This window comes from Mercenaria mercenaria, chromosome 14 (assembly GCF_021730395.1).
Source record: "Mercenaria mercenaria strain notata chromosome 14, MADL_Memer_1, whole genome shotgun sequence".
In the NCBI taxonomy this organism is placed as follows: Eukaryota; Metazoa; Mollusca; class Bivalvia; order Venerida; family Veneridae; genus Mercenaria; species Mercenaria mercenaria.
The window spans coordinates 31,486,598-31,513,666 of NC_069374.1; the positions used below are offsets into that span (position 1 = coordinate 31,486,598).

General features: G+C 36.5%; 1 protein-coding gene across 2 annotated transcripts; it reads left to right on the top strand.

Annotated features, from left to right (window-relative positions):
* Positions 1-2,168: 2,168 nt before the first annotated feature.
* Positions 2,169-25,430, top strand: LOC123527170 (zinc finger protein 62 homolog). Of its 2 annotated transcripts, none has more exons than XM_045306468.2 (4): positions 2,169-2,306; positions 13,670-13,745; positions 15,160-15,313; positions 21,833-25,430. In XM_045306468.2, the coding sequence occupies exons 2-4, from the start codon at positions 13,680-13,682 to the stop codon at positions 25,423-25,425; spliced, it is 3,813 nt and encodes a 1,270-aa protein (XP_045162403.2). In that variant the 5' UTR covers positions 2,169-2,306; positions 13,670-13,679; the 3' UTR covers positions 25,426-25,430. The 2 variants fall into 2 exon arrangements, with proteins under 2 accessions (XP_045162403.2, XP_053379143.1); XM_053523168.1 differs by having other exon boundaries at positions 2,195-2,259.
* Positions 25,431-27,069: the final 1,639 nt, after the last annotated feature.

The window sequence follows — 27,069 nt, forward strand, 5'->3', positions numbered from 1 at the left end:
CAGTATTTGACCTAGTTAGGTTGTTGACCCAGTGAGCGCCATATGTGCCCACTCCAAGTCAAGTCAAGTCAAGTCAAAACCTTTTATTTCACTCTTTTCATGAATAAATGAGGTGAAATTTTTTAACAATATATTGGAGGCTCATAAGAAAATAATAGTACAATTCAATTCTAACAAAATATGATGAGTTTTCACAATAACGCCTTTCATATCTAGATGTCATATGTCAGTATTACAATATAATAAATAAATATATAAATAAATAAATGATGCCCCCATTCGGGCATCGGAGAGTCATAAAATGTACGGAGATGAAAATACAAAATATCAGTTATCTTAGCTGTGACAATATAATTTTAACAAATTTGCACAATTTTAAAAACTTTTTTATTTCCAGTATTTATGAGTTGTTCCAATTAAATACATTCGGATTTCTGAAGAAATATGGTTTGATAATTTTTTTTTCCACAGACACCGACACCATTAAGGCGATAAACAACAGTGGCTGTTTGTCACATGTGTGAATGACAAATAAATATCCTTGAGGCTATTCAAATTGTGTGTAATTAAGTCCACACTTGGTCTGTGAAAGATCGGTTTCAGCATTTCCTAAATCCTGGAGATCAAACTTTCATCAGGTCAAGGTATTAAAGCAAATAATGATCCCGTTGTGTGGAAGGGTGATTCAAGGATATTTATATTGCCATTCACACGTGATTAATAGCCCCTGCTGTTTTAAACTTTGATCTGTAGATTAGGGAGAACTTTACTCTTTAGTGAAAACATATTGCCTAATGGATACTGATTGCATACAAATTCAAATACCGTCTTTATATTACTTTTTTCTAAATTAAATTTTGAGAATATGTAATTGGAAAACAAGTGTTATACAGATGTAAGATTCTACAGTATAGCGCTTTAGGTCATTGCTAAAAATCAAGGAATGCGGGTAATTATAAGACTGTCTGACAGTATTTTTCATATACTGTTAACATATATAATTATTTGGAGACATCATGCTCTGGACATGTGACTTTTTTATTGCAAACAATTATTTATAATTTTGCGCAGCTGACCGCCTAAATATGCTTGTTGAGTTTATTTGATATTGTTACTCTAATTTAATTCCTTTTTTTTTTTGACAATTTCTATTACATTTGTGCTGCCAGGTAGCAGATATGATAACACAAAGGGCTATAAAAATAAAATGTATTTATACTTCTTTGGATAACATGAGTTTGTTTAATGACTATTTGAATATTGACCGAGTAAAATAGAAAAACAAATCATGCATCTTGTTCATAAAAAAAATACCTGTGTATCTCCTTCTATTGATTAAAAAAAAATATATTGGTTCTTGTCTATAGAATATGTTGGTTACAATTTACTTTTAAACAAGATCATTTTAGTGAGATTAGTCATTGAATCTCGCCTTCAGTGTATAAGATCAACTAATTTAAAAGTTAATTTTTTGTATTGTTATACTGATAATTCATGTTATGTCGGAAAATAGCTTGTATTATATGTTTAATTACATGTTTGTTATATAACCGACGCTAAATAATGATTATCTTTTCTTATCTTATCTTATGTTAAAAGAGACAGTACAATAACAGTTGCAAAAAATCTTTTGTAAAGAGTTTAATAGGTGTTGTTTTTGCTATTTCCTATTGGTGCACAATAGGTAATGTCATTTCATTCCAGATATGACACTTATAAAACCTTTATATCTTTTTAAGTACAAAGATGTTAAAGAAGACTATTTGATATCCTTTCATTTAAGTATTATATGTTATATGGCCGTAATTGAAGATTAAGGGCAATATCATTAAGACCTTGCTGATTTTTGTTGTCAGACTAGATTTTTTTCAACATGAAACTGAACCTCAGCTCAGGCATGTGCTGACCCCGCCTGTTATCTGATTTTAAGATCTCTGTCCACAAGAGATTGCAGTGTGCCGTACATTTGATTGGTCAGCTAATGGTTTATTATGAGACATCTGTCACAAGCCCTGACCAGATTTTATCAGACTAGAAAATCAGTGCGATGAATGATCGGCCAGAATATATAACATGTATAAAGAGGAATTATTGAAAAAAAAAATAAAAATAAAAAAATATCTAGTCGGTAGCCGGACTATTCAACGGATTACGTGTACTGGACTTTAGATACGTTTGAAATCGAAACCGGAAATATCAGTTTTGGAAATATCCGGAAATGAGTGGAAAATGTTGGGACGAAGAAGATAAATATCGTCGGTAAATAGTTATTAGCTCTTTGACCGGGACAGCTGTTTATATAAAAGGTGAAAAAATAATGTGTGTTTCTGAATTTGTTTTTAATTGGTGTCATATCCTAGATTCTAAGCCTAACTCTCGATAATCAAGATTTTTCAGTCTATCATATTTTTGGAAAAAGTTATATTTTTTTCAGATTTTCCGAAAATTCAAAGTCCTAATCAGAAATAAGGTTCATTTCTTTATGCAGTTTTAAAATATGTTTAAACCTGCGATTTTGATTTACTGTAGACAAGCTTACTGTTGCTGAGGGGCTGCTTTTTAATTTCTGACTTTTGCAGACACCGCGACGTTACAGTTTGACCGTCACAATATAAAACAAACTGTATACGTCGGATTAGTTCGACTAGATTTACTGGTACTGATGATAAACCCGGACAGATGATAATTTATTTATTTATTTGGGTTTTACGGCGCACCAACACAGTATAGGTTATATGGCGCCAAACAGGACTACAAATTTGGGTTTCACATCTCATTTACATCAAAATAAAAACATGAGGTATGGAATCAAAATTTGCATACCTGCTGGAATCACAGAGTTACTGCAAAACCAAGTGTTAAGACCCTATCAGTCGCCTCTTACGATCATGCAAGGGTACGGCAGTGGTTCCAATTCTTCCCAGAACCACATGGGGCTACAGATGATAAAGTTGACCACCTTGGAAATATTTTATTGCAATCGGTTATTTATATAATTGAACACACCATCTAATAGCAACTACTTACAACACCAACTGGTGTAAACAAAAACAAAATTGGTAGATATTCAGTATGAATAAATGACTTACATTTATCTGTATAATAAAATATTTATCCAAAATTACTGGGGAAGAGTGTGTTTTTTACGCATGCTCACTGTCAACACATAAAGGCCTGACATTGGGTCACTTTTCATTATTTGATCCGGAATGACTGTTGCAGCATTTCTGGGAAAGTTTCAATATAATACTATGAGGAAAATTTTGTAAATGACAAAGTGGTCGAATTTATCATCAGTCAACGTTCGTACAGTCCCCATTTTACATACCCCTTTCAGGGCCTCACTTCATGTGAGTTCGCTAATTAAATATAAGTTGATTTATGTTAAGTTTTCAGCAAATGTTAAGCTTTATTTTGATACCAGCCATTGATAACAGTTTGTAGAAATAAAAGAGTTACAGGTAAAAAAACTCATTTTCTGTCCGGGTTTATCATCAGTACCAGTAAATGTAATTTTATTAGATTTCGTATACCCATTCTGTAAATTTATAGACTGAAAAATCTTTTGAATTTATTGATTGTCCATAAATTTTACAGAATGTCTGTAAAAACCACGAAATCCTAGACCTGTTTTCAGGTGCGCTGCCAACGTCTCTACCTATCTATCTTCTGATAATGTCAAACCCTTCACGGGGGATATAGATATCTGGTGTGTCAAGCCACAAAAAAATATTAATAGACTGAAGTATAAAGATAGTTAAAAGCAAGGAAAAAATAGTATAAAAGCAGCTATCAGGCAGTTTAAGGTGAGACATGGTTTGAGGCACAAATGAGTTTTTGTATATGTCTGTATTACTTGTCACTTGTTTGATTGATTTAGAGTTTGATCTTCCTTGTTGCCGTGGGTTGTATTCCAGGAAATCATCAGCGGGGACTGCCACCAGGTCGTAGACAATCTTATGTAGGAATACCGGGCACTGGTCTCGTCAGCGCTCCTTTAAGGGTTATCACTTCAGGTCACGCATCATGTTAGAAACACAACTTTTGCGCCCATAATAGTTAGAAACGAAACACGCTGCACGCCTTTGTACAACCTCAAGCTTGTCTATGTCTTTCTGGAGGTGGGGGTCCCAGACGACACTTGCATAATCTAACACAGATCGAACTAGGGAAATGTATGCTTGTTCTTTGAAGGCTTTATTACTGGAATATAGCTCTGAAGTGTAGTCACCCTAAACACTGTGATACACTGTTCTGGGGAAGAAAGAATACTTCAAGTAATCTGTAGTTGCTGTGAATATCTTGTAACTGAGGGAGCGGAAGTGATGTGTTGGGCGAGTGAGGGGAACTAAGAAGCCTGTTCTTTGGGGATGGCAACTAATTCATGGTGAACTTTGTACATTACAAGGGAAAGTCTGCTATCATGCGACGAAGCCATCCAGCTGGTTTATATATATATGGAAGGTTGGTAGTTCACCCAGGTGTCCGCTCGTGATGAAATAATGCACGGAGGGGCAGGGCACCTGGGGTCTTCCTCCACCATCAAAGCTGGAAAGTCACCATATGACGTATAATTTAGTCGGTGCGACGTTAAATCCAACAATATAAAAATGAAATCAATACATCAGAGATCAAGGTGACAAAGTTTGAGGGGTTGTAACATGTCTGTGTCATTGGAGGTTTGACAGTAGCAGTCAGCCTTAATCCAACGAACTGCCCTTCGGGCATCCTCTATCAGGTCTATGAGGGTTTGAGTTTAGGGTGACCACACTTCAGAGCCATATTCCAGCTGGGCTCTAACAAGTGTCTGGTAAGCAATGGACTTAATGGGTTCAGATTTGACCTTGATGTTTCTGCGCAGAAACCCTAATGTTTGATTTGCTTTCTTTGTTGACCTACTGATGTGGGGGTCCCATGAAATATTATTTGATATGTCCACGCCAAGGTATTTGGCTGAGGTGACTGATTTGAGCAGGACTTCATGGAGGTAGTACTGGGTGGGAATAGGATGTCCCTTTATTGTAGCATGGTTTTCTACTGCATATACTACCATATTTGTTTAAACAATTCAGCTTCGGAAATAATTATGCTGATTTTGATCTCTGCATTATAACTTACCGGTAATGGACATGACCATCAAAATATAAAAGTAGGGTCAGTTAAGTTATGGTAGCCAGAATTAGTACCATATGTAGTAGTCAAAATAATTCAACGGTCAGATTGTTTTATATTTGTGACAAGCAATCTAACTGTCAAAACTTTGTAGGACCAAAATAATGGAGGATAAATCACAGTACACTGTCATGAAAAGTTATTGGTTTTATTGCTTGCGCATTATTGCCGTGTAGATGTGGTAAACGTTAATTGTGTTCAGTACATACAGGTTTAAATCACCAGAAAATTTGTTATTTTGGAAATTACTTTATAATAATTTTTACATAAATCAATGAGGAATGGAATCCCCTTTTGGTACATATAGGTTTTATTAGCTCACCTGTCACGTATTGACAAGGTGAGCTTTTGTGATCGCCCTTTGTCTGTCCACAATTTCTTGTGAACACAATAGAGACCACATTTTGCAATCAATTTTAATCAAACTTGCACACAACTTGTACTGGCATAATATCTCAGTTCCTTTCAAAAACTGGCCAGATCCCATCATTGGTTCCAGAGTTATGCCCCTTTAAAGGGCCAAAATTTGCTATTTTTGGCTTTTGAACACGATAGAGACCAAATTTTGCAATTAATTTCAATCAAACTTCGCACAACTGTACTGGCATAATATCTTGGGTCCTTTCGAAAACTGGCCAGATCCCTTCATGGGTTCCAGAGTTATGGCCCCTTAAAGGGCCAAAATTGTTACCTTTTGCTTGTGAACACGATAGAGACCACATTTTGCAACTGACTTAAATCAAACTTGCACACAACTTGTAGTGGCATAATATCTCAGGTCCATTCAAAAATTGGCCAGATCCCTTCATGCGTCCCTTAAAGGGCCAAAAATTTGCAATTTTGACTTTTGCAGCCATATAGAGACTTCATTTATGTTTTGATTTAATACAAACTTGCAAAATATCTTCAACAACAATAAATCTTGGATTCCGTGATGAATCTATCGGATCAAATCTTAGGTTCTGGAGTAATGGCCCCTGATTGACCCCTGAAAGAGCCAAAATTTGTTAATTTTTACCTTGTGAACACGATAGAAAAGACATTTTATATTTGAGTCTAACAACACTTACACACAACTTAAGTCACAACAAGATCTCGGTTCCTATAAAAAACTGGCTAGGTTCCATCATGGGTTCTAGAGTTACTGCCCCTGAAAGGGGCAAATAGCCTTTCAGCCATATAGAGGTTTCATTTATGGATTGATTTGATACAAACTTGCACAGAATGATTATCTTGATGGTCTCTAGGCCTGGATCAAAACTTGTCTCATGTCGGGTCAAAAACTAGGTCATCAGGTCAAATCAAAGGAAAAGCTTGTTAACAACTACAGGCCACATTTATGACCCTATCTTCAGGAAACTTGGTCAGAATGTTTATCTTGATGATTTTGAGGCCAAGTTAGAAACTGGGTCATATGAGGTCAAAAACTAGGTCATCAGGTCAAATCAAGGGAAAAGTTTGTTAACACTCTTCAGGCCACATTTATGACTCTATCTTCATGAAACTTGGTCAGAATGTTTATCTTGATGATTCCTAGGCCAAGCAATGTTGGCAAAAAGCCGGTCAATATGAGTATTGCCGGGCTGGCAGTCAATACTGGTCAATACCGGTCAATACTGGTCGATTCAATACTATGGTCACTCTTGGGTGGTCAATACTGGTTTATTTAACACTTCCATAATGCACATTCACAGATTAGCACAGGCTGTAATAGTGAGGTAAAAATAATAAAGCAATTTGAATAATATGAAATTTTGTTCATCAAAAAGTATAGTGGTCAATACTGGTCGATTCAATTTTGGTCCTTGGCAATGTGTCCTGGTCAGGCTCTATTTTGGACAATATACTTAGACTGGTCAGTGGTCAATACTAGTTCATTCAATGCTTTTATCTTCTTACAGTAGCCTTTATTTTAAATTAATTTAAGATTTATTACTATAAATTACCCTCATTGAAATGGACAGTACTGGTCAATTCAAATTTTGTTCCTACGCAATATCCCTGATCAATACATATAGTGGTCAATACTGGTCAGCTGAATACTTTGATTGCATAACTTATTTTTAGCTCACCTGAGCACAAGGTGAGCTTTTGTGATTGCCCTGTGTCCGTCGTCTGTTCTTCCGTCGTCAACAATTTGACTGTTAACACTCTAGAGGTCACAATTTTGACCCTATCTTAATGAAACTTGGTCAGAATGTTACCCTCAATAAAATCTTGGACGAGTTCGATATTGGGTCATCTGGGTTCAAAAGCTAAGTCACCAGGTCAAATCAGAGGAAAAGCTTGTTAACACTCTAGAGGTCACAATTTTGGCCAAATCTTAATGAAACTTGGTCAGAATGTTACCCTCAATGAAATCTTGGACAAGTTCGATATTGGGTCATCTGGGGTCAAAAACTAGGTAACCAAGTCAGATCAAAGGAAAAGCTTGTTAACACTCTAGAGGTCACAATTTTGGCCCAATCTTAATGAAACTTGGTCAGAATGTTACCCTCAATAAAGTCTTGGACAAATTCGATATTGGGTCATCTGGGGTCAAAAGCTAGGTCACCAGGTCAAATCAGAGGAAAAGCTTTTGAACACTGTAGAGGTCACATTTATGACTATATCTTATGAAACTTGGTCAGAATGTTAATCTTGATGATCTCAAGGTCCAAATTGATTCTGGGTCATGTAGGGTCAAAAACTAGGTCACCAGGTCAAATCAAAGGAAAAGCTAGTAAACACTCTAGAGGCCACATTTATGACTATATCTTAATGAAACTTGGTCAGAATGCTAATCTTGATGATCCATAGGTCAGGTTCAAATCTGGATCAGGTTGGGTCAAAAACTAGGTCACCAGGTCAAATCAAAGTTAAAAGCTTGTTAACACTCCAGAGGTCACAATTTTGGTCCAATCTTAATTAAACTTGATCAGAATGTTACCCTCAATAAAATCTTTGACGAGTTCGATATTGGGTCATCTTGGGTCAAAAACTAGGTCACCAGGTCAAATCAAAGGAAAAGCTTGTTATCACTGTAGTGGCTATAGGAAATGTCGTAAACTTAAGGCCCATCTAGACGGTACTCCTCGCTGTATAAACTTTGATCTATACATCAAAGTTTATCGTGTAGATGGGGTCTACTACACTGTTTTATAAACCTCTCTGGGAGTATACAGCAAGTTTTTAGGATAGAGCATGTTCTATTTCTGTAAACCTTGGCTGTGCCGATTTTGTTTTAATATTTTACCAATTACATCGAATTAAAGCAAATTAAAGTGTTGTTGTATGACATTCCAGGAGTATTGAGAGTATGAAAGTGGACAATTTATGAATTTATTTGTGATTATGTACAAAAATGTCGGCTAGTTGGAGCATCGCAGACACAGAAAAATTAATTGAATATTATCATGGGGAAGAAGATTTATGGAATATAAGAAATCCTAATTATTCCAAGAAAGACTGCAGACAAAGAGCACTTTTGATAAGGGTGTGACTAATTCCAACAGTTCAAGAAATGAAGGTCTGTCCATGCGTATAAAGTTTTTAAATGCTGTTGGATCTTCAGCATCAAGTTCATGTAACTAAGTTAACAGTGCATTATATGCATCAAATTTATCCCTCCTGGCTATACATGACCTGACCCATTGTCTTCCTATCAAATTATCCATTCTAATTTGCTTAACAGTAACACAAATTATTACTAAACAAACACGCAACAAAAGGTCTTCTTCAAGCATTTCCATTGTGCAGAAGGAATGTTGGAGGGAAATTAAATAAAGGATAATGAATTGCATAAACCATGATTTGCACATTGTAGATGTACAAGGTGTACTCCATAAAAAAATGTACACCTCAGGTTTATACAGCAAGGAGTACCGTCTAGACAGTAGATGGGCCTTTAACTTATTTACTAGAGCAAAAACCACGGTTTTAGAAATACTGGCTTTTTGCTGGAAAATAATTGGTTGCCATTGTGCATGCAGTTGGAGCAAAAACGAAGTATAAAAAGATACAACGCAACATGTCAGTAATATTTTAGTTGGTGCAGAAACCAGTATTTGAAATTGATAGTTTTTTGCACTGACTGATTTACATTTGAATTGCTTAAATGTCAACTCCAAATATACATCAAATTTTAGCATCAAGTAAGGTTACAAAAACAATTATATAGGATTTCAGTCTGTTCTCATTTTGAGTTTGGGAAGGTTAATGTCGCATTTATAAATTGCGTTTTATTAAACTGTGATTGGTTTTTCTGCAAACTAGCAAAGGTAAGATTTTTACACTCATAATAGTGTGTATGACAAAGAAATAATACCAAAACAAGAGCACCGCCTTGCGGGTGCAGATGCTCATCTGATTTTTTTTGTCTCTGTATAATAGAAATATTGTCATGATTTTCTACGTCCAAAAGGGGCCATATTTCTTGCAAAAAAGCAATGTACATTTGAGGTACTTGCTGTGCAGAGTCAGCTTTTAATGATGAATAACTGCTGCAAGTTTTAAAGCAATAGCTTTGACCATTAAGGAGAAAGGTTGACCTAAACGCAAAACTTAACCACGAAATCTGCTATTTTCTAAGTCCAAAAGGGGCCATAATTCTTGCAAAAAGCAGGATGGAGTTATGTCTCTTGCTGTACAGAGTCAGCTATTGATGGTGAACAAGTGTTGCAAGTTTTAAAGCAATAGCTTTTATAGTTTTACTGTTTAGGAGAAAAGCTGACATAAACACAAAACTTAACCAAGAAATCTGATTTTTCTAAGTCCAAAGGGGGCCATAATTCTTGCAAAAAGCAGGATGGAGTTATGTTTCTAGCTGTACAGAGTCAGCTTTTGATGGTAAACAAGTGTTGCAAGTTTTAAAGCAATAGCTTTGATAGTTTAGGAGAAATAAAACTTAACCAAGAAATCTGATATTTTCTAAGTCCAAAGGGGTCATAATTCTTGCAAAAAGCATGATGGAGTTGTGTTTCTTGCTGTACAGAGTGCAATAGCTTTAATACTTTAGGAGAAAAGCTAACCTAAACAAAAAACTTAACCAGGCAACGCCGACGCAGACGCCGATGGCGATCAAGTGATGACAGTAACTCATCTCTTTTTTTCCCCAAAAAAATCAGATGAGTTAAAAATACAAGCAACAAAGCTGATGCAATAGATAGACAATAATGTTGAATTAGGAGCTTTTTCTCACGTTCCATGTTCCTAAGAATGATCATTGCAATTAGTGTGCAAAATACCATGTAAAAAAGGGTAGAAGAGAAAGAAGAGTTCCAAAAGCACCAACAATGTAAAATAACAGCTTAATTGGGAAGAAAAACATAGCCAAGCAAGACAACAGCATTGCTACACAAATGCACCATTGATGTACAATAGGTGCTGTACACTTTGTAAGCTACACAAATGCACCATTGATGTACAATCAGTGCTGTACGCATCTTGTAATTTAGTCATTCTAACGTACTGTATGAGGAAGTTGCGTTGCTTTAATCTGTCAGTTTACAGTTTCGGAAATGGTTCATGTTAGGTGTGGTCAGAAGTTAATGGAAAGAGGGGTTCCTGTGAGATTTCTACGAGTATAAACATTTACCTACAATCTACCACAGTCAGTTGAAACTGTGGTATAATAGTCAGATGCATTTACGGGACAGAACAAAAATAAAATTATTTCATGCGGTAGACACAATCAAGACTACTAAACAAATAGATCTCAAATTTCTTGAATCTGGCAACACACATATGGAGTGCGACAGTATGCACTCTACAATCAAGTTTACCAAACATACTCAGATTAATGGTCAAAGCAAGTGGGACACTGTGATAAACCACGGCCTGACGTGGCAACCCGTACACTGTTGCCAGTAAAGTATGAGTATTAATTACTTAAATCAAAGAACATGAAGATCACACATTCGGACAATGGAGTGAAAGTAAAGCGGACAAAAATGAAGTGAATCAGGTTTACCAAAGATAATCCACATGCTTTTACTTCAAATATTGTATTAGGCCTAAAAATCCAGTAACATGCTAAAAAAATTAGGGTAGGTAGGTCGGAAATATTTTTTGGGGGGGGGGGATTTTTTTTTCTTATTAAGGGAGACTTTTCAAAAATTAATTTTGTGTCAAGAAATGAATACAAACAAGGGGGTTGTGCATTTAGAGCATCAGTAAGTTGATTTCTAACATCACTGAGCATGTTTAAAGCATAAAAAGTGCAGTTTTGTCAAAAAGTTGAAAAAAATATTCCCAAAGGCCATAAATCATTTAGGGTCGGGCCAAAAATTTAGGGTAGGTCGGGATACCGGAAACAAACAATTTTTTTTACGCCTTACTGATATTAGGATATTGAGAGGATACAACTCACAAAAGATAGTCAACTACCAGCCAAAGACCCAGTACCCAGCCAAAGACCCACTACCGAAGCGGTATAACAGCAAGCTTCCATATCAGTCGCCAAAAAGCAAAACCTCTTTACAATTTGCACAATGTGAGTTTCATGATTATTACTCTCTCGTCCGACAAGTAAACTGGCAAAAGAAGTGCTTGCAGAACCAGACTTTGAGGGAAGGGATGTAGACATAGATCCTGATTAAATAAAATGAACTGTTATTGAAGGGAGGGGTACAAGAAGTTATCCACTGACTATTTTTGAATGCCAGGAATAAGATCGGATCGGAATTATAATAACTCGCATAATATTAATTATTCAATGCATCCATAAATTATTATCTTTGTATTAAAGTAATGTACTTCAGATACTGTTATTTTTCATCTTTTTACGCTGTTTAATAGACAATCAGTTGAGCAAAGGCGTTGTATATGTATATGCTATAATATTATATTGTCATTATTTTTATCTTAATTATCAGTGCTATAATTGTTATGGCAAAATATCTTATCTGAATATACTATGTTTCAACACAGTGTTTTTACGAGTACTTTTATGAGTATGGTCCATGCATAAGCCACTCAGTTTTATTAGCAGTGTTCTTGCGCAACAATTTAGTGATAGATATAAACAAACTGTGACAGCAAAAATCCTGTATTTACATCTGCAGTGTTTATGCGGAGTGTATTAGGACTGGAATTACCATAAATGAGCCAGCAAAAAGCCTGTATTTACAACTGCAATGTTTTTGCATAGTTCCAGCAATAACATTGTTTCTCAATATAAGTGGTAATTGCACAAAAATTATATTCGAAATACAGTGAAACACCACTCGCTCGAGCATCGATGACTCGAGCACTCGGACTCGCTCAAGCAATTCATGCGGTCCCGGCCGATTTCCTTCTATTTTCTATGTGAAATTACCATGGCTGGGTCGAGCATCTATAACTCGATCGCTCGAGCATGACACCTGGTCCCTGTGTATTAATTTACTCTTTGTTGCTTATGGCAAACTCGAGCAGAGGTGTCAAAATTTTTCACACCTTCGGCGGTCAGAATGTATCAGTTAATTTAAAATTTTCGCACGCCGTGAGAATTGCATGGTCTATTCCCCGACTTTCTTAAATGTTTGTTTGTCGGTATATTTGATCTGATAATGAGATTATTTATTGATGAAAGGTGGAAGAAAAATTTTATTGATCAAAATTGTTATTAATTATTACTTTTTTTCTGCGGGATCGAGAAGATAATTATGAGATCTTAATATTTTAATCAACAGTTGTTTGCATGCAAATAAAGGAAATAAGATAGCCTTTTCATAAAATTGAGACGATAATTATGAGATCTTAATTTGGAGAAGAAAATTGCGAATTCGATTACAGTATAGTCAAATAAAATAAAAAAAAAAAAAAAAATGTCTTAGCTGTTCCTTCCCATGTGCCATTTACGATCTATCATAAATAACGTTTGTAATATGTTTTTTGAAAATGTCACGAGTGTGTTATTACGCATCACCGTTTCCTCTGCAATGGTCTCGATGACAATTGGTAAAACAAACTTCAATTTTCTTCGTATGTTGGTCAATGTTTGGGTCGCTCGAAACCATGGATAACTCGAGCATTTTGCTCATCCCCTTGCGACCTCGAGCGAGCGGTGTTTCACTGTATATACAAACTATTTGCGCAAAAACAATTCTTGCTTCTTACTCCATAATTACTAAGTTTACTGACAAACCACTTAAATGGAACATAGAATATATTATTTCCAGTATATGTTTAAAAAATTGTTCACCAAATAAAAGGTACATGAAAATTATACTGTTTTTTTACTTCTCCTGAAAAGTTTTCAGAAATAGAGATACTAGGTTTTTGCTCTAACCTGACGAATTTTGTTGAAAAACATGGCCTTTTGAGGACAGGTTACTTTTCCCTATTTCAGTATAATATTATGAAACTATATAGTGGCAACTTAGAAAATCTTCTTGTCAGAAACTGCTTGTCCAAAGAGAAATGTTCCTTGTTTGAGTCTTTACCAGCAGTAGATTGTTTCAGATTTTCCAATTTGTCAAAAAACTTACCTGTTTTTTTTTTTTTTTTTACATAATTTCATTTTATGTATTTGCAGCATTGTAACAATGGAGAACAGGCAGGTCTACATAGAAATTTTGAGGGAGTTGATCAGGTCTCAGATGCTGCATCTGGTAAGTTTGTTATAGTGTTTATATATTAGTGTTTAATTATCCTCTAGGCCACTAAATTTCTAAAATGGACTAGTCCTATCATTCAATTTGGGCAGTGCCACTTCTTACTAAAAGGGGTGTTTATTGAATATTTTCTGACGGAATAGCAGCTGCAGACCATGCTTATCTTGATCTGCACTGGTCGTAAAGGCAAAATCACTTGCCGCCAGCAGGGTAAAGGTTAAAGGATAGTTTTTTATGTGTGTCTTGAGTTGTACATAGTTTCCATTGTCACTGTCAAAGTACTATTAAGTTATTTTATTCTCTTCACTCTAAAATTTTAAAACTGTTCAGTTGGAAATAGAAAATATATGTGTGTATTGTATGTTCCCAATGGCAATTGATAAAAGAAGTTGTGCCTGAAATCATTTTGTTCTCCACCTTTGATTCATGTGTGGAAGTTGGCAATTACTTCAAGGAAATCCAGAAAAACTACACCCACCCTCCTTATTACATAGCTGAAATACTTTTGAAAAACAGCAGTGAACCCAAAGCAAACCAGTAAACTCTTCCCTTTTAATTCATGTAAACAGATATTTCAAATGCTTTATGCAAGATTTTCCAATTTTCACACCTCAGTTTTTATTGCTCAGATGCAAAAATCGGCATTAGGTGAACCAGGAAATAAATGCTACAGATCTCTGAATATATAGGGGAATACGATATTAAAAATGTTTGAACATTTCCTATCTTTGAAAAACTTAACCCTTGACCTGCTAAATTTCTATAATGGACTTACCCATTTTTCAGTTTGGACAGTACCATTAACTGTTAAAAGGGATGCATACCAAAACGTAACTGACTGAATGGCAAAAAGTGCAGATCATGATCAGACTGCACAGATGTGCAGGCTGATCATAACCTGCACTGGTCGCAAAGGCAGAATCAATCATGTTTAGCACGATAAGGGTTAATGGTGCTACAAATCTCCTGACTGATACAGTTTAAGTTTTTAGAAAACTTTCCTTTAGTTCTATGCTTGCCGGGTATCTGTAAATATATAGTTCTTAAAATTGCAAGGAAATTTTCCAGTAGTTCTATGTTTGTTAGAATGATATGAGCTGCGCCATGAGAAAACCAACATAGTGGGTTTGGGACCAGCATGGATCCAGATCAGCCTGCGCATTAGCGCAGTCTGGTCAGGATCCATTTCTAATTGCAATAGGTTTTAAAAGCAAAGTCTGGTCAGGATCTATGCTGGTCGCAAAGCCACTATGTTTGTTTTCCCATGGCATGGCTCATATAGTTCTGAAGTTCCTATTTCAATTCGCCTTGAATGTAAAGGTTTGAAAACATGTGCCAAAGGCTTATAATTCATATTGCAGTGAAAGTGGAACAATTCTTACATTATGCATTGTATATTTTCTGTCAATAGGTAGAACAGCTATCTGGTACTGGGGAGGAGTGTTTCTTAGTCAGTGCTGCAAGAGATGATGAAACCCCACACCTCATCGGGTCAATAAAAGGGCTGGGCTACATGAAGGGGTTTACTGGCGTACAGGAAGGCTTTTTACACTATCTGCAGAAAAGTAAGTTTTTTTTAGCTCCACCTTTTGAAGAATAGTCTGAGCTAATGTACTCACCCTGGCATTTGCGTCACACCTTGGTAAAAACTTTGCATGCAAGTACATGTATGTATAGCTATCATTTCAAGGCATATGCTTTGAAACTTATTTTTAGCTCAACTTTATGAAGTATGGAGAGCTGTCCTACTCGTCCCTGTGTCAGCGTCTTTCCGCATTCGCACCTTGGTTAAAGTTTTGACGCACTTTCTCTTTATCACTGTTATTACTTGATGGATTTGTTTCAAACTTAAAATAGTTATTTCTCATCATCTCTCACATTATATGACATAAGGGGCATAACTCTTTCACCAGTATTTTATGAAATATCCCCCCTTTTTACTTAGAATTTCAGGTTAAAGTTTTGGTGCACTTTCTCTCTATCTCCTTTTTCCCTGTCCGTCCGTACGTCACACTTCATTTCCAATCAATAACTGGGGGACCATTTGACCTATAACCTGCAAACTTCATAGGGTGGCAGGGCTTTTGAAGTAGGTGGCCCCTATTGTTTTTGGGGTCACTCTGTTAAAGGTCACGGTCACAGGGGCTTGAACATGGAAAACCATTTCCGATCAATAACTTGAGAACTACTTGACCCAGAATGTTGAAACTTTATAGGATAATTGGACATGTAGAGTAGATGACCCCTATCGATTTTGGGGTCATTCTATTAAAGGTCAAGGTCACAGCGGACAGAACATGGAAATTCATTTCCGGTCAATAACTTGAGAACCATTTGATCTAGAACCTTCAAACTCCGTTGGATGATAGAACCTACAGCGTAGATGACCCCAATTGTTTTTGGGGTCACTCCATCGAAGGTCAAGGTTACAGAGGGCTGAACGTAGAAAACTCTTTCCAATCAAACTTGAGAACCACTTGACCGAGAATGTTGAAACTTAATAGGATGATCGGACATGCAGAGTAGATTTTGGGGTCACTCGATCAAAGGCCAAGGTCACCAAGAAAACCGTTTCCAGTTCAAGACTTGAGAACCGCTAGGCCCAAAATGTTGAAACTTAGTGGGATGATTGGACATGCCAAGTAGATGATCCCTATTGCAGCCAACCATCAGTGTCTCTTTGACTTTCGCTCCTGTCCCCTATGGACTTCTTGCCTATACGACTATGCACTGGGGTAGACATGCGCTTTTCTACAAAAGCATCTTCTAGTTACTAAATGGATTTGATTCAAACATAAAATAGTTGTTCCATATCATCTACCACATCATATGACACAAGGGCCATAACTCTGGCACATCTTTTCATGATTTATGCCCCCTTTTAAGTTTTTTCTTAGAATTTTAGGTTAATTTTGATGCATTTTCATTACTGTTATTAAAGAAAGGATTTGATACAGACTTAAAATAGTTGTTCCACATCATCACATTCATCATGTGACACAAGGGCCATTAGTTGTGCACCAATACTTCATGAACTATCCCCCTTTTTACTTAGAAATTTCAGGTTAAAGTTTTGGTGCACTTTCACTCTATCTCAGTTATTACTAAAATGGATTTAATTTTAAAATTTTCAAAACTTAAAATAGTTGTTCCATCATCATATGACAAGGGCCATAACTCTTGTACCAATATTTCATGAATTATGCCCCTTTTATGTAGAATTTCTGTTTGATTTTGATGCTTTTCACCATATCTCGTTAGTAACTAAATTGATTCATCAATATTGGAATCATTAAACACTCCAGTGGCAGCTCCAGCTTCCTCAGATGTGCCCGATTTCACTATCAAGCATGGAAATAGCTGAGCATGCTGTCTCCTGTGACAGCTCTTGTTTCTTTTTCTGGGTCAATTACCAATGTCACTGGGTGAAGTCCCATATTTTACTCTGACCTTGTATTTTGGCCAACTTACGCCCCATTTTGGACTTAGAAAATCCTGGTTAAGTTTTGCATGCAAGTTACTATCTCCAAAACTAATGCAGATATTGAATTTAAACTTCACATATACCCGCCCGCTTAGCACAATAGGTAAGAGCGTTGGTCTACAGATCGCAGGGTCGCGAGTTCGATCCTCAGGCGGGGCGCATGTTCTCCGTGACTATTTGATAAACGACATTGTGTCTGAAATCATTAGTCCTCCACCTCTGATTCATGTGGGGAAGTTGGCAGTTACTTGCGTAGAACAGGTTTGTACTTGTACAGAATCCAGGAACATTGGTTAGGTTAACTGCCCGCCGTTGCATAACAGAAACATTGTTGAAAAACGGCGTTAAACCCAAAACAAACAAACAAAATTTAATAAACTTCACATATGTCTCAGGGGTTATTAAACTAGGTGATAGCATCAACTCCAATAACTCTGATATGCAGTTTAGCCAAATTATTTCCCATTTGGACATAGAAAATCCAGGTTAAAGTTTTGAGTGCATGTAGCTATTATTTACAGGCATATAGCTTTGATACTTTTGTTTTTGTCTTGGTCAGCCAACCTCACAGGATCAAGTCCCATAACTCTGACATGTATTTTGCCCAAATTGTGCCCCCTTTTGAACTTGAAAATCCTGGTTTAAGTTTTGCATGCAAGTTTTTTTTTTGTAATTTATATTTTATTTCCAGAGAAACTCCTTTTACATAATGTTCACATAATATAGCATGAATCTTTCAGTAAATCAATAGCATGATATGTAGAATTACAAACAGATGACTGAACATAATACATAGTGACAAAGTCAGTGAATAACAACAACAACAGTCGTGAATATTCTATTGCCAGCAAAGATATCATCTAGTGCTATAGCTATTTCTACTTATAGACGGAACAAGATAACTGAAGGGAGATAAAAGCTGTTATTAATGATACATATTTTCTGACTAAGTTGTTTCCCTTTGTAGGGCTTAAAAGCTATTAAATTAATATAAAACAAAATTTGTTATTTTTATTCTTTAAAATTTTAAATTATCTTTATAATAATATTTCTTATTCTTAATAATAATTTACTCATGCCTTTTCTAATTTACCTAATCCATTCTAAGACTATGTATTAAGAAAAAATATTTTGCCAGTGGTCACTGGTCAGGTTATAAAGTACAGTGAATATCAGTATCTTCAGTTTGTTTAAGACAATAGAAATATTCACCGAGTTTAAGAGAGAGAGAGAGAAAAAAAAGACCGCAAAAGGTAACAGAATCTGGTTGTAAAACAAGGTTGTTAGTTGATACTGTAATATCTGGAACACAATACAATAGAAGTACTCCAGGGAAAAAAAAAACAACAACAACAAAAAAAAAATAGAAAGGAAAAGAAAATAGAAAGGCAAGGGGGTTTAGCGCGTGAGTCTTCTATCTGTGTGACGGGTGTTTATTTGGAGGGAGTGGGCAACCTATTTTTAAACTGGTACAAATAATATAGAAGCGCTTTAACTTTCAGTCTTTTGATATAAGCGCATAAAAGGTAGAAAGAAGGAGTATTTATATAAATCTGGTATAACATGCAAGTTACTATCTCCAAAACTAATACAGGTATTGATTTGAAACTTCACTTGTGTCTCTGGAGTTATAAAACTAGGTGATAGCATCAAGTCCCTTAACTCTGACTGTGTTTTGGCTAAATTATGCCCCTTTTTGACTAAGAAGATCCTGGGTAAAGTTCTACATGCAAGTTTTTATCTCAAAAACTAATGCGATACTGGATTGACACTATAGATATTTTAACATTCAGGATGATATTCCTGCTTCTTGAACAACAATTCCAATAGTTGAGCATTATCTGTCTTTGGGACAGCTTTTGTTTTTAGCTCACCAGAGCACGAAGTGCTCAAGGTGAGCTGTTGTGACCGGTCATTGTCTGGTGTCCGTCGTGCGTCGGTTGTCAACATTTATCTTGTGAACACTCTAGAGGCCACATTAATGACCCAATCTTTATGAAACTTGGTCAGAATGTTAGTCTTGATGATCTCTAGATCAAGTTCGAAACTAGGTCATGTAGGGTCATAAACTAGTTGAGATCAAAGGAAAAGCTTGTGAACACTCTTAGAGGCCACAGTTGTGACCCAATATTTATGAAACTTGGTCATGATTTCTAGGTCAAGTTCGAATCTGGGTCATGTGGGGTCAAAAACTAGGTCACCCAGTCAAATCAAAGGAAAAGCTTGTGAACACTTTGGAGGCCACAGGTGAAACTTGGTCAGAATGATTTCTAGGTCGAGTTTGAAACTGGGTCATGTGTGGTCACTAGGCCAGATCAAAGGAAAATCTTGTCAACACTATAGAGGCCATAGTTGTGACTCAATCTTTATGAAACTTGGCCAGAATGTTTATCTTGATGATTTCTAGGTCAGATTAGAAACTGGGTCATGTGGGATCAAAAACTAGGTCAGTAGGCCAGATCAAAGGAAAAGCTTGTGAACACTATAGGCCACAGTTGTGACCCAATATTTATGAAACTTGGTCAGAATGTTTGTCTTGATGATTTCTAGGTCAAGTTTGAATCTGGGTCATGTGGGGTCAAAAACTAGGACACCCAGTCAAATCAAAGGAAAAGCTTGTGAACACTTTGGAGGCCACAGGTGTGACTCAATCTTTATGAAACTTAATCAGAATGTTTGTGTTGATGATATCTGGGTCAAGATTGAAACTGGGTCATGTCGGGTCAAAATCTAGGGCACCTGGTCAAATCAAAGGAAAAGCTTGTGAACACTCTAGAGGTCGCAGTTGTGTCCCAATCTTTATGAAACTTGGTCAGAATGTTTGTCTTGATGATCTCTAGGTCGAGTTCGAAACTGGGTCATGTGGGGTCAAAAACTAGGTCACTAGGCCAGATCAACTCTGGTGAGCAATATAGATTTATATCTTTTGTTTTAAATAATTTTGAAAGTTAGACAATACTGCCTCATCTGTTTCATTGTTTATTGTAAATTTTAACCCAAATGCCAGCAATTTCATGTAGCAGCAAGCCTGTATGACAGCCTCTAAAATAGATGTGAGTAACAACAATAAGGCTATATGGATTTAAAAACTGAGATATATTTTAGAAAAGACTGTAAAATGTCATTTATTTCTTTTTTTTTTTGCATAGCTAAGCTTGACATAAATAAGAGAGTTTGTTTGTCTTTGAAAAAAAAAAACAATGAACGATTTTCGCAATAAATAGATATTTTTAGCTCAGTTTTCCTGATCGCTCGATGTCTGGCGTCTTTTGTCCGTCAACATTTAGCTTGTGTATGCAATAGAGGCTGTATTTTTCAACCGATCTTCCTGAATTTTGGTCAGAATGATTTCCTTGATGAAATCTAGGCCCAGTTCGAAAATTGGTCATCTGGGTTCAAAAACTAGGTCACTAGGTCAAATCAAGGAAAAACCTTGTGTATGCGACAGAGGCTGTATTTTTCAATTGATCTTCATGAGTTTTGGTCAGAATGATTACCTAGATGAAATCTAGGCCGAGTTCAAAAATGAGTTATCTGGGATAGGTCACTAGGTCAAATGAAAGAAAAACCTTGTGTATGTGATAGAGGCTGTATTTTTCAATTGATCTTCATGAAATTTTGTCAGAATGATTATCTTGATGAAATCTAGGCCAAGTTTGAATATGGGTCATCTGGGGTCAAAAACTAGGTCACTAGGTCAAATCAAAGAAAAACCTTGTGTATGCGATAGAGGCTGTATTTTTCAATTGATCTTCATGAATTTTGGTCAGAATGATTGCCTTGATAAAATCTAGGTCAGTTTTGAATATGGGTCATCTTTAGGATCATCGCTAAGATATATCAAAGAAAAACGTTTTGTATGTGGTAGGGACTGTATTTTTCAATTGAGGTTGATGAAATATAGTCAGAATGATTGCCTTGATCAAATCTAGGTCAAATTCGAATGTAGGTCATCTTAGCTCCAAACTAGGTCACTGGTCAAATTGAAGAAAATGCTTGTTTACACTTAAGAGACCTCATTTTTGATCCAATCTTAATGAAAATTGGTCAGAATATTTGTTTCCATGAAATCACTGTGTCAAACATGTTTACACTGTTATGGTGTGTTTCTCAGGTGAGCGACCTAGTGCCATCTTGTTTAATCTAAACAGAAAACTTCAGCTTTGATGAGTGTTTCCTGTGTTTTTGACTGGTTCTGACATAGAAGTAAAAGAATTGAGGAACCTAAAATCAATTACACTTTGCACAGTGGTTAAATTCCAGCACTTCCTTCGGGATTCACAGCTATTTCAACTAACCCTTAGAATTCAGATTGTGGAATCCACTGTACGATAACCTGATCTGTACCCTTATCATGCTGGACACGATACATTCTGCCTTTGTGACCAGTGTAGATCATGATCAGCCTGCACTTCTGTGCAGTCTGATCAAGATCTACACTGTTCGCCATTCAGTCAGTATCTTTTTGGTAAGCACCCCTTCAACAGTTAATGGCACTGTCCAAATTCAAAGATGGACAAGTTTATTATAGAATTTTAGCAGGGTATGGGTTAAGTGTCAGATATATCGAGTATTGTTTGAATGTTTATGTTTATTTCAGGTGCTAGTAAACCAGAATCACACCAGGTGTCAAGGTCAGATAATAATGAACCAGAATCACATCAGGCATCAAGGTCAGATGCTAGTATGCCAGAATTACACCGGGTGTCAAGTTCAGATGCTAGTATGCCAGAATTACACCGGGTGTCAAGTTCAGATGCTAGTAAACCAGAATCACACCAGGTGTCAAGGTCAGATGCTAGTAAGCCTGAATCACACCAGGTGTCAAGGTCAGATGCTAGTAAGCCTGAATCACACCAGGTGTCAAGGTCAGATGCTAGTAAGCCTGAATCACACCAGGTGTCAAGGTCAGATGCTAGTAAGCCAGAATCACACCAGGTGTCAAGGTCAGATGCTAGCAAACCAGAATCACACCAGATGTCTAGGTCAGATGCTAGTATACTTAAATTACATCAATCATCAGTTTCAGATGCTAGTGTTCTGGAGCCAGATGAAGTATCAGTTTCAGATGCCAGTGTAATGGAAACCCATCAAGCTTCAAAGTTAGATGTTAATTCACAGGATTCACATGAAGGATCGAGGTCAGTTGCTAGTATACCTGATTCACATGAAGCATCACAGTCAGATGCTAGCAAAGCTGAACCACATCAAGCAGTAAGGTCAGTTGGAGAACAACAAACTGATAGCAAACCTGTTAGTGTTAGTACTGTTCTTTCTCATGCAAATGAAACTTGTGAAAGTGAGCCAGTAAGAAGTAATGCAAATGTTACTCTAACATCTAAACCAATGTATGCTGTCAAAATTGAAAGTTTGAAGGAAGATAGACATGCTGTTATTAGTAGTGGTAGTGCATGTGGGAATAAACTACAAACTTCTGAACAAGATGTGGTTCAGGAACAACCAGCAGTTGATGCAGCATCAGTTAACTTTCTTGCACTTGAAACTCAACGGGATGAGATGAACAAGGAAAATGAGGATGAAGGCCAGACAGAAAGAAATGCTTTAGAGGAAAAGTGTAATCCCAAAGAATCATTCATAATTGAGTTCTTAACAGATCAAACTGTCAAGTTGCCTGAAGACATAGCATCTGTAGTAACTTCTACAGGGAGAAGTGTTGAAACAAAGATGAATGGTGTAGTAAGTTATCAGTCACAAATGTCAGCAGAGACCTTGGAGTCTGATGATGAGGAAAGTGACATGGATTTTGATGAAAATGATTTTGACGAGATGGAAGAAGAAGAAATATTTTCTCAGTTGATTAATGACTTCAAAGATAAAGAAAAAGTCCCTCGAAAAATGCATTTTAGTGAGGTACATCACAAGGACACAGATTCTGTGAAAAGTAACAAAAATACAAATACTGAAAATGTCAAATCAAAATATCCCGAGGGTTTAGGGGAGGAGACAAATAGTTCCAAGACAAATGCTGCAACATTAGTAAATGAAACTGTAGAATCAAGAATGGATATTTCACCTGTTAATGGAGAAGACACAGTTCAGGTTAAAGTAATTGTAACAGGTGAAACAAAAGCTAAACAGGTTTATAAATTTAAAAATAACGTGTTTTCTATGAAAGAAATATTGAAACCGGAGGATCTGGTCTGCAATTACTGTAAGAAAAATTGCAGAACAATAAAAGAGGTTCGAGAACATGAGGGATCTCATACCAAGAGATACGATTGTTATAAATGTGACAAATACTTTGAATCTCAGAAAAAACTTAGGACTCACAATGCCATGTGTTTTGAAATACCTGAGCTTGTGAAAGACTACTTTAAAGAAAATCCTAGTTGCACTCCAAAAAGACGCTGGACAATTCACAAAAAAAGGAAATCTGAGGTAAAAAACAGTCCACCTTTTGACATTCGTACATCAGAAAATGACTTAAGCTCCTCAACCTTCGAAAGGTCAGCTGCTGTTAAAGGAGTTCTATATGATAAATATAGTCAGAAGCAATTATTTGAGTGTGAGGTTTGTTTTAAGAAATTTAAATTTAGAATAAGTTTGAAAAAACATGCTTGTAGAGCTTTGTCTGATAAAGCTGGAAAGGCAGAGAGTTCGGCCAGTGCAGATAGGCATATACTAGATACGACAGATAAAGAAGAGAAACTAGTTGGAGACAAGCTAGGTACCTGTAAAGAAAAAATTGGAAAGGATACTTGGAGCTACAGAGAGCTTTTAGAATGGCAAATAACAGACAAGACATGCCCCTTTCCAAACTGTGGACGCAAATTTTCCTGCAAAGGACAGGTGCAGGACCACCTTGTGACACATACTTCTGAGAGACCTTTCAAATGTCATGACTGCTCAAAATGTTTCAAATATAACCGAGACTTGACACATCATAAGAAGGAAGTACATTGGCATAAAAGATCGAGAAAAACACAAAGAAGCACCGGTAGTAAAGCAGTTAAAATTGCTAATCAAATTCTTGCGAGGAGAAGTTCCGTTAAAATGTCGAAAGGCCTCTTTCAAGGTGGTGGCAGCCCTCTGCCTGCAAGTGCTAATCTAGTCAACAAGACACAAATGTTTGGACAGGTAAGAGACCCAGCACAAGGCGCACTGAAAACTGTAGCTAAACAAAATGCTAGTAAACTAAAATCAAACATTAAAAATCCGAGTCAAACAGCAAATACGAAAGCGATGGTGAAAAAATATTCAGATGAAAGAATTAGAAAGTACAAATGTCCATACTGTGAAAAGAGATATTTTAGTAATAGTCATCTCTCAGAACATGTGGTCAAACACACAGGTGAGAAGAATTTCAAATGTTCTTTGTGTGATCAGAAGATTCTGATGAGATGGCAATTTGATGGACATAAAAAGCAGTGCGAGTTAGCAAATCCAGGAAAAGTAAGCAACATGATACGCCTCAATGCAAAACAAAAAGGAAAAAGTGCATGTAAAAAATTGAATATAGAAACGAGACAGGATATTAAGTCATGCGTCAACAGAAGTAGTGAAAAGATGGGTGCAAAGAAGAAAACTCTCAAATCTATGTCAGATGTTAATGATTCTTTGGAAATAGCTAAACGAATTAAGCTTATTGAAAATTCCAGCATGTCGCGATGCAATATCTGTGGCTCAGAATTCAAATCATTGGAGGGATTAAGATTACACCTGCTTGGCCAGCATTTAGTGGAGAAGCTGTATCGTTGTTCTTGTGGTGAACGTTTCTATACATCCAAACACAGGTTAAGACATATGAAAAAGACAGGTTGTAAATCGGTTAAAACAGCCAATAAGTATTGCTGTGTTGAAAGAAATGCAGAGGTGAAGTTGATCAGTAATGGAGAGAGTCGAAAAGAGAATAGTTTTAATGATACTGGTACAGAACCTGATCACGATACTGTACACAGCACTGAACCTGGTAGTGAATGTGAAAAAGACAAGAATTTGAAAGATGCCAAAGAAACTGGCATTCAAAGTTCGGAATATGAAAGCGTGAGCAAGGTTCAAAGGGTTGACCAGGTGCAACAAAAGTTGGCTGAGCATGCTACTAGAAAAGACTACCAACCTTCATGTGTATTACCACAAGCAATTTCCCCATGTGGTTATATATGTTCCATTTGCGATGCAAGGTTTTCAACAGCTTACGAAATTGTGCAACATAATAACAAGAAGCATAGTTAACTATATCCCAATAGTTGCTTTTATTGAACAAGGAAGCCAAGGCTAGAATTAATGCATGAGGCATGAAAATAGAACAGTATTTGTGTAGATACAGTGTACAGTAACTGTAAAAGTCTACTTTTTTGTGAGGTTTTTATTATTGCGAAATTTTGCGAATGAACCATCTCGCGAATTCCTTTGTCTCACTTAAATCTCTGTCTTAATTTTATTAAGTGTTATATGTATATAAAAACTGGAAATTCCCGATTTCGATGTGGCAACCTCGCGAATTAAAAGCCTATGAGAAATTTAGAAAATCATGAAAAAAAACAACCCGCAGAAAATAAGTTTTACAGTATTTAGAATTTTATATTTTATATGGATCATCATTAGAGATGAGATGGAGTCAATTACATATTGGAATGTTGATCTGGTTACTATTCATGTATGTACACTGTTCATGGCCACAAGATTTGAATTGTATTGACAGGCAAGGTTGCTCCCATAGCACAAGAGGTGTGGCCCATGAAATAGCCAAAATTGTCATATTTCATATTGCTAACACATGTGAGGTTGTAATTCTTTTTTTGTTTTTTGTTTGTTTTTATTTTGGTTGTTAAACATTACACCAACACGGGTTAGGTCACTTCCAGATTTTGGTGGTAGAGGAACACCGCAGTTGCCCCAATGAACATCGTTTCAGGTATGGGCGAGCACTTGGGGTAGAACCACCAACCTTCCATAAGTCAACTGGATGGCTTCCTCACATGAAGAATTCTGTTCCCCAAATAAGGTTTTGAAGCCACAACAGTGAGGGGCTAGTGATTCAAAGTAAGCAAACTTTACCACTCAGCAGTGGAATCCAGCAGTCATTGTAAAAGTTGCATCTTAAGTAAGTTGATGGGCACAAGTTTAAAAGTGACCAAGATTTTTGCAGTATTGTAGCTATGACTCTTTGAGTTTGATAAATTTGTCTTAGTTGTCAACCACCTTTATGTCTGCCCATCCGTCACACTGCATCCAGTCCATAAGTCTGCCATCCATTTAGGGATTTTAAAACAACCTGGCACAAATTTTCCCCAGAATAAAAAGACATGTTGCACTTAAATCCCAGACCTGTATATCACTTGGAGGTCAAAAGTTAATAGGGTCTGTTTCATGTCCGGTCAATAACTCTGACATTCTAAAATTACTTTGCACAAATGTTCCCCATTATGAGATGAAAAGTGGCATGCAAGGTCCAGACCCCCTAACTCAGAGGTCAAGGTCACACTTGAGGGACAAAGGTTAAGAGGGTCTGTTTCATGCCCGGAAAGATAACAAGAAAAAATTTGTTAACACTTCAAAAGTCATATTGAGTACCAGATCGAAATAAATCTAGCCCAGTCTGTTTGTCTTTACTGTATTTAGGACAGGATTAAAAAAAGGATAATCTGGGGTCCAAAATAAGTTCACTAGATCAGATAATGGAAAAACTTGTTAACACCTAAGATGCTGTATTTTCTACCTGTTACACACATTGAGGGCCTCTGTGACTGATTGGTTAGAGTGTCTTACTTCAAATCACTTGCTCCTGACTGCTTTGGATCAGAAAGGTTGCTTGGGAGGTAGATTTTTTTTCATGGGGATGGGGAAGCCATCCTGCTGGATTAGATTAGGGAAGGT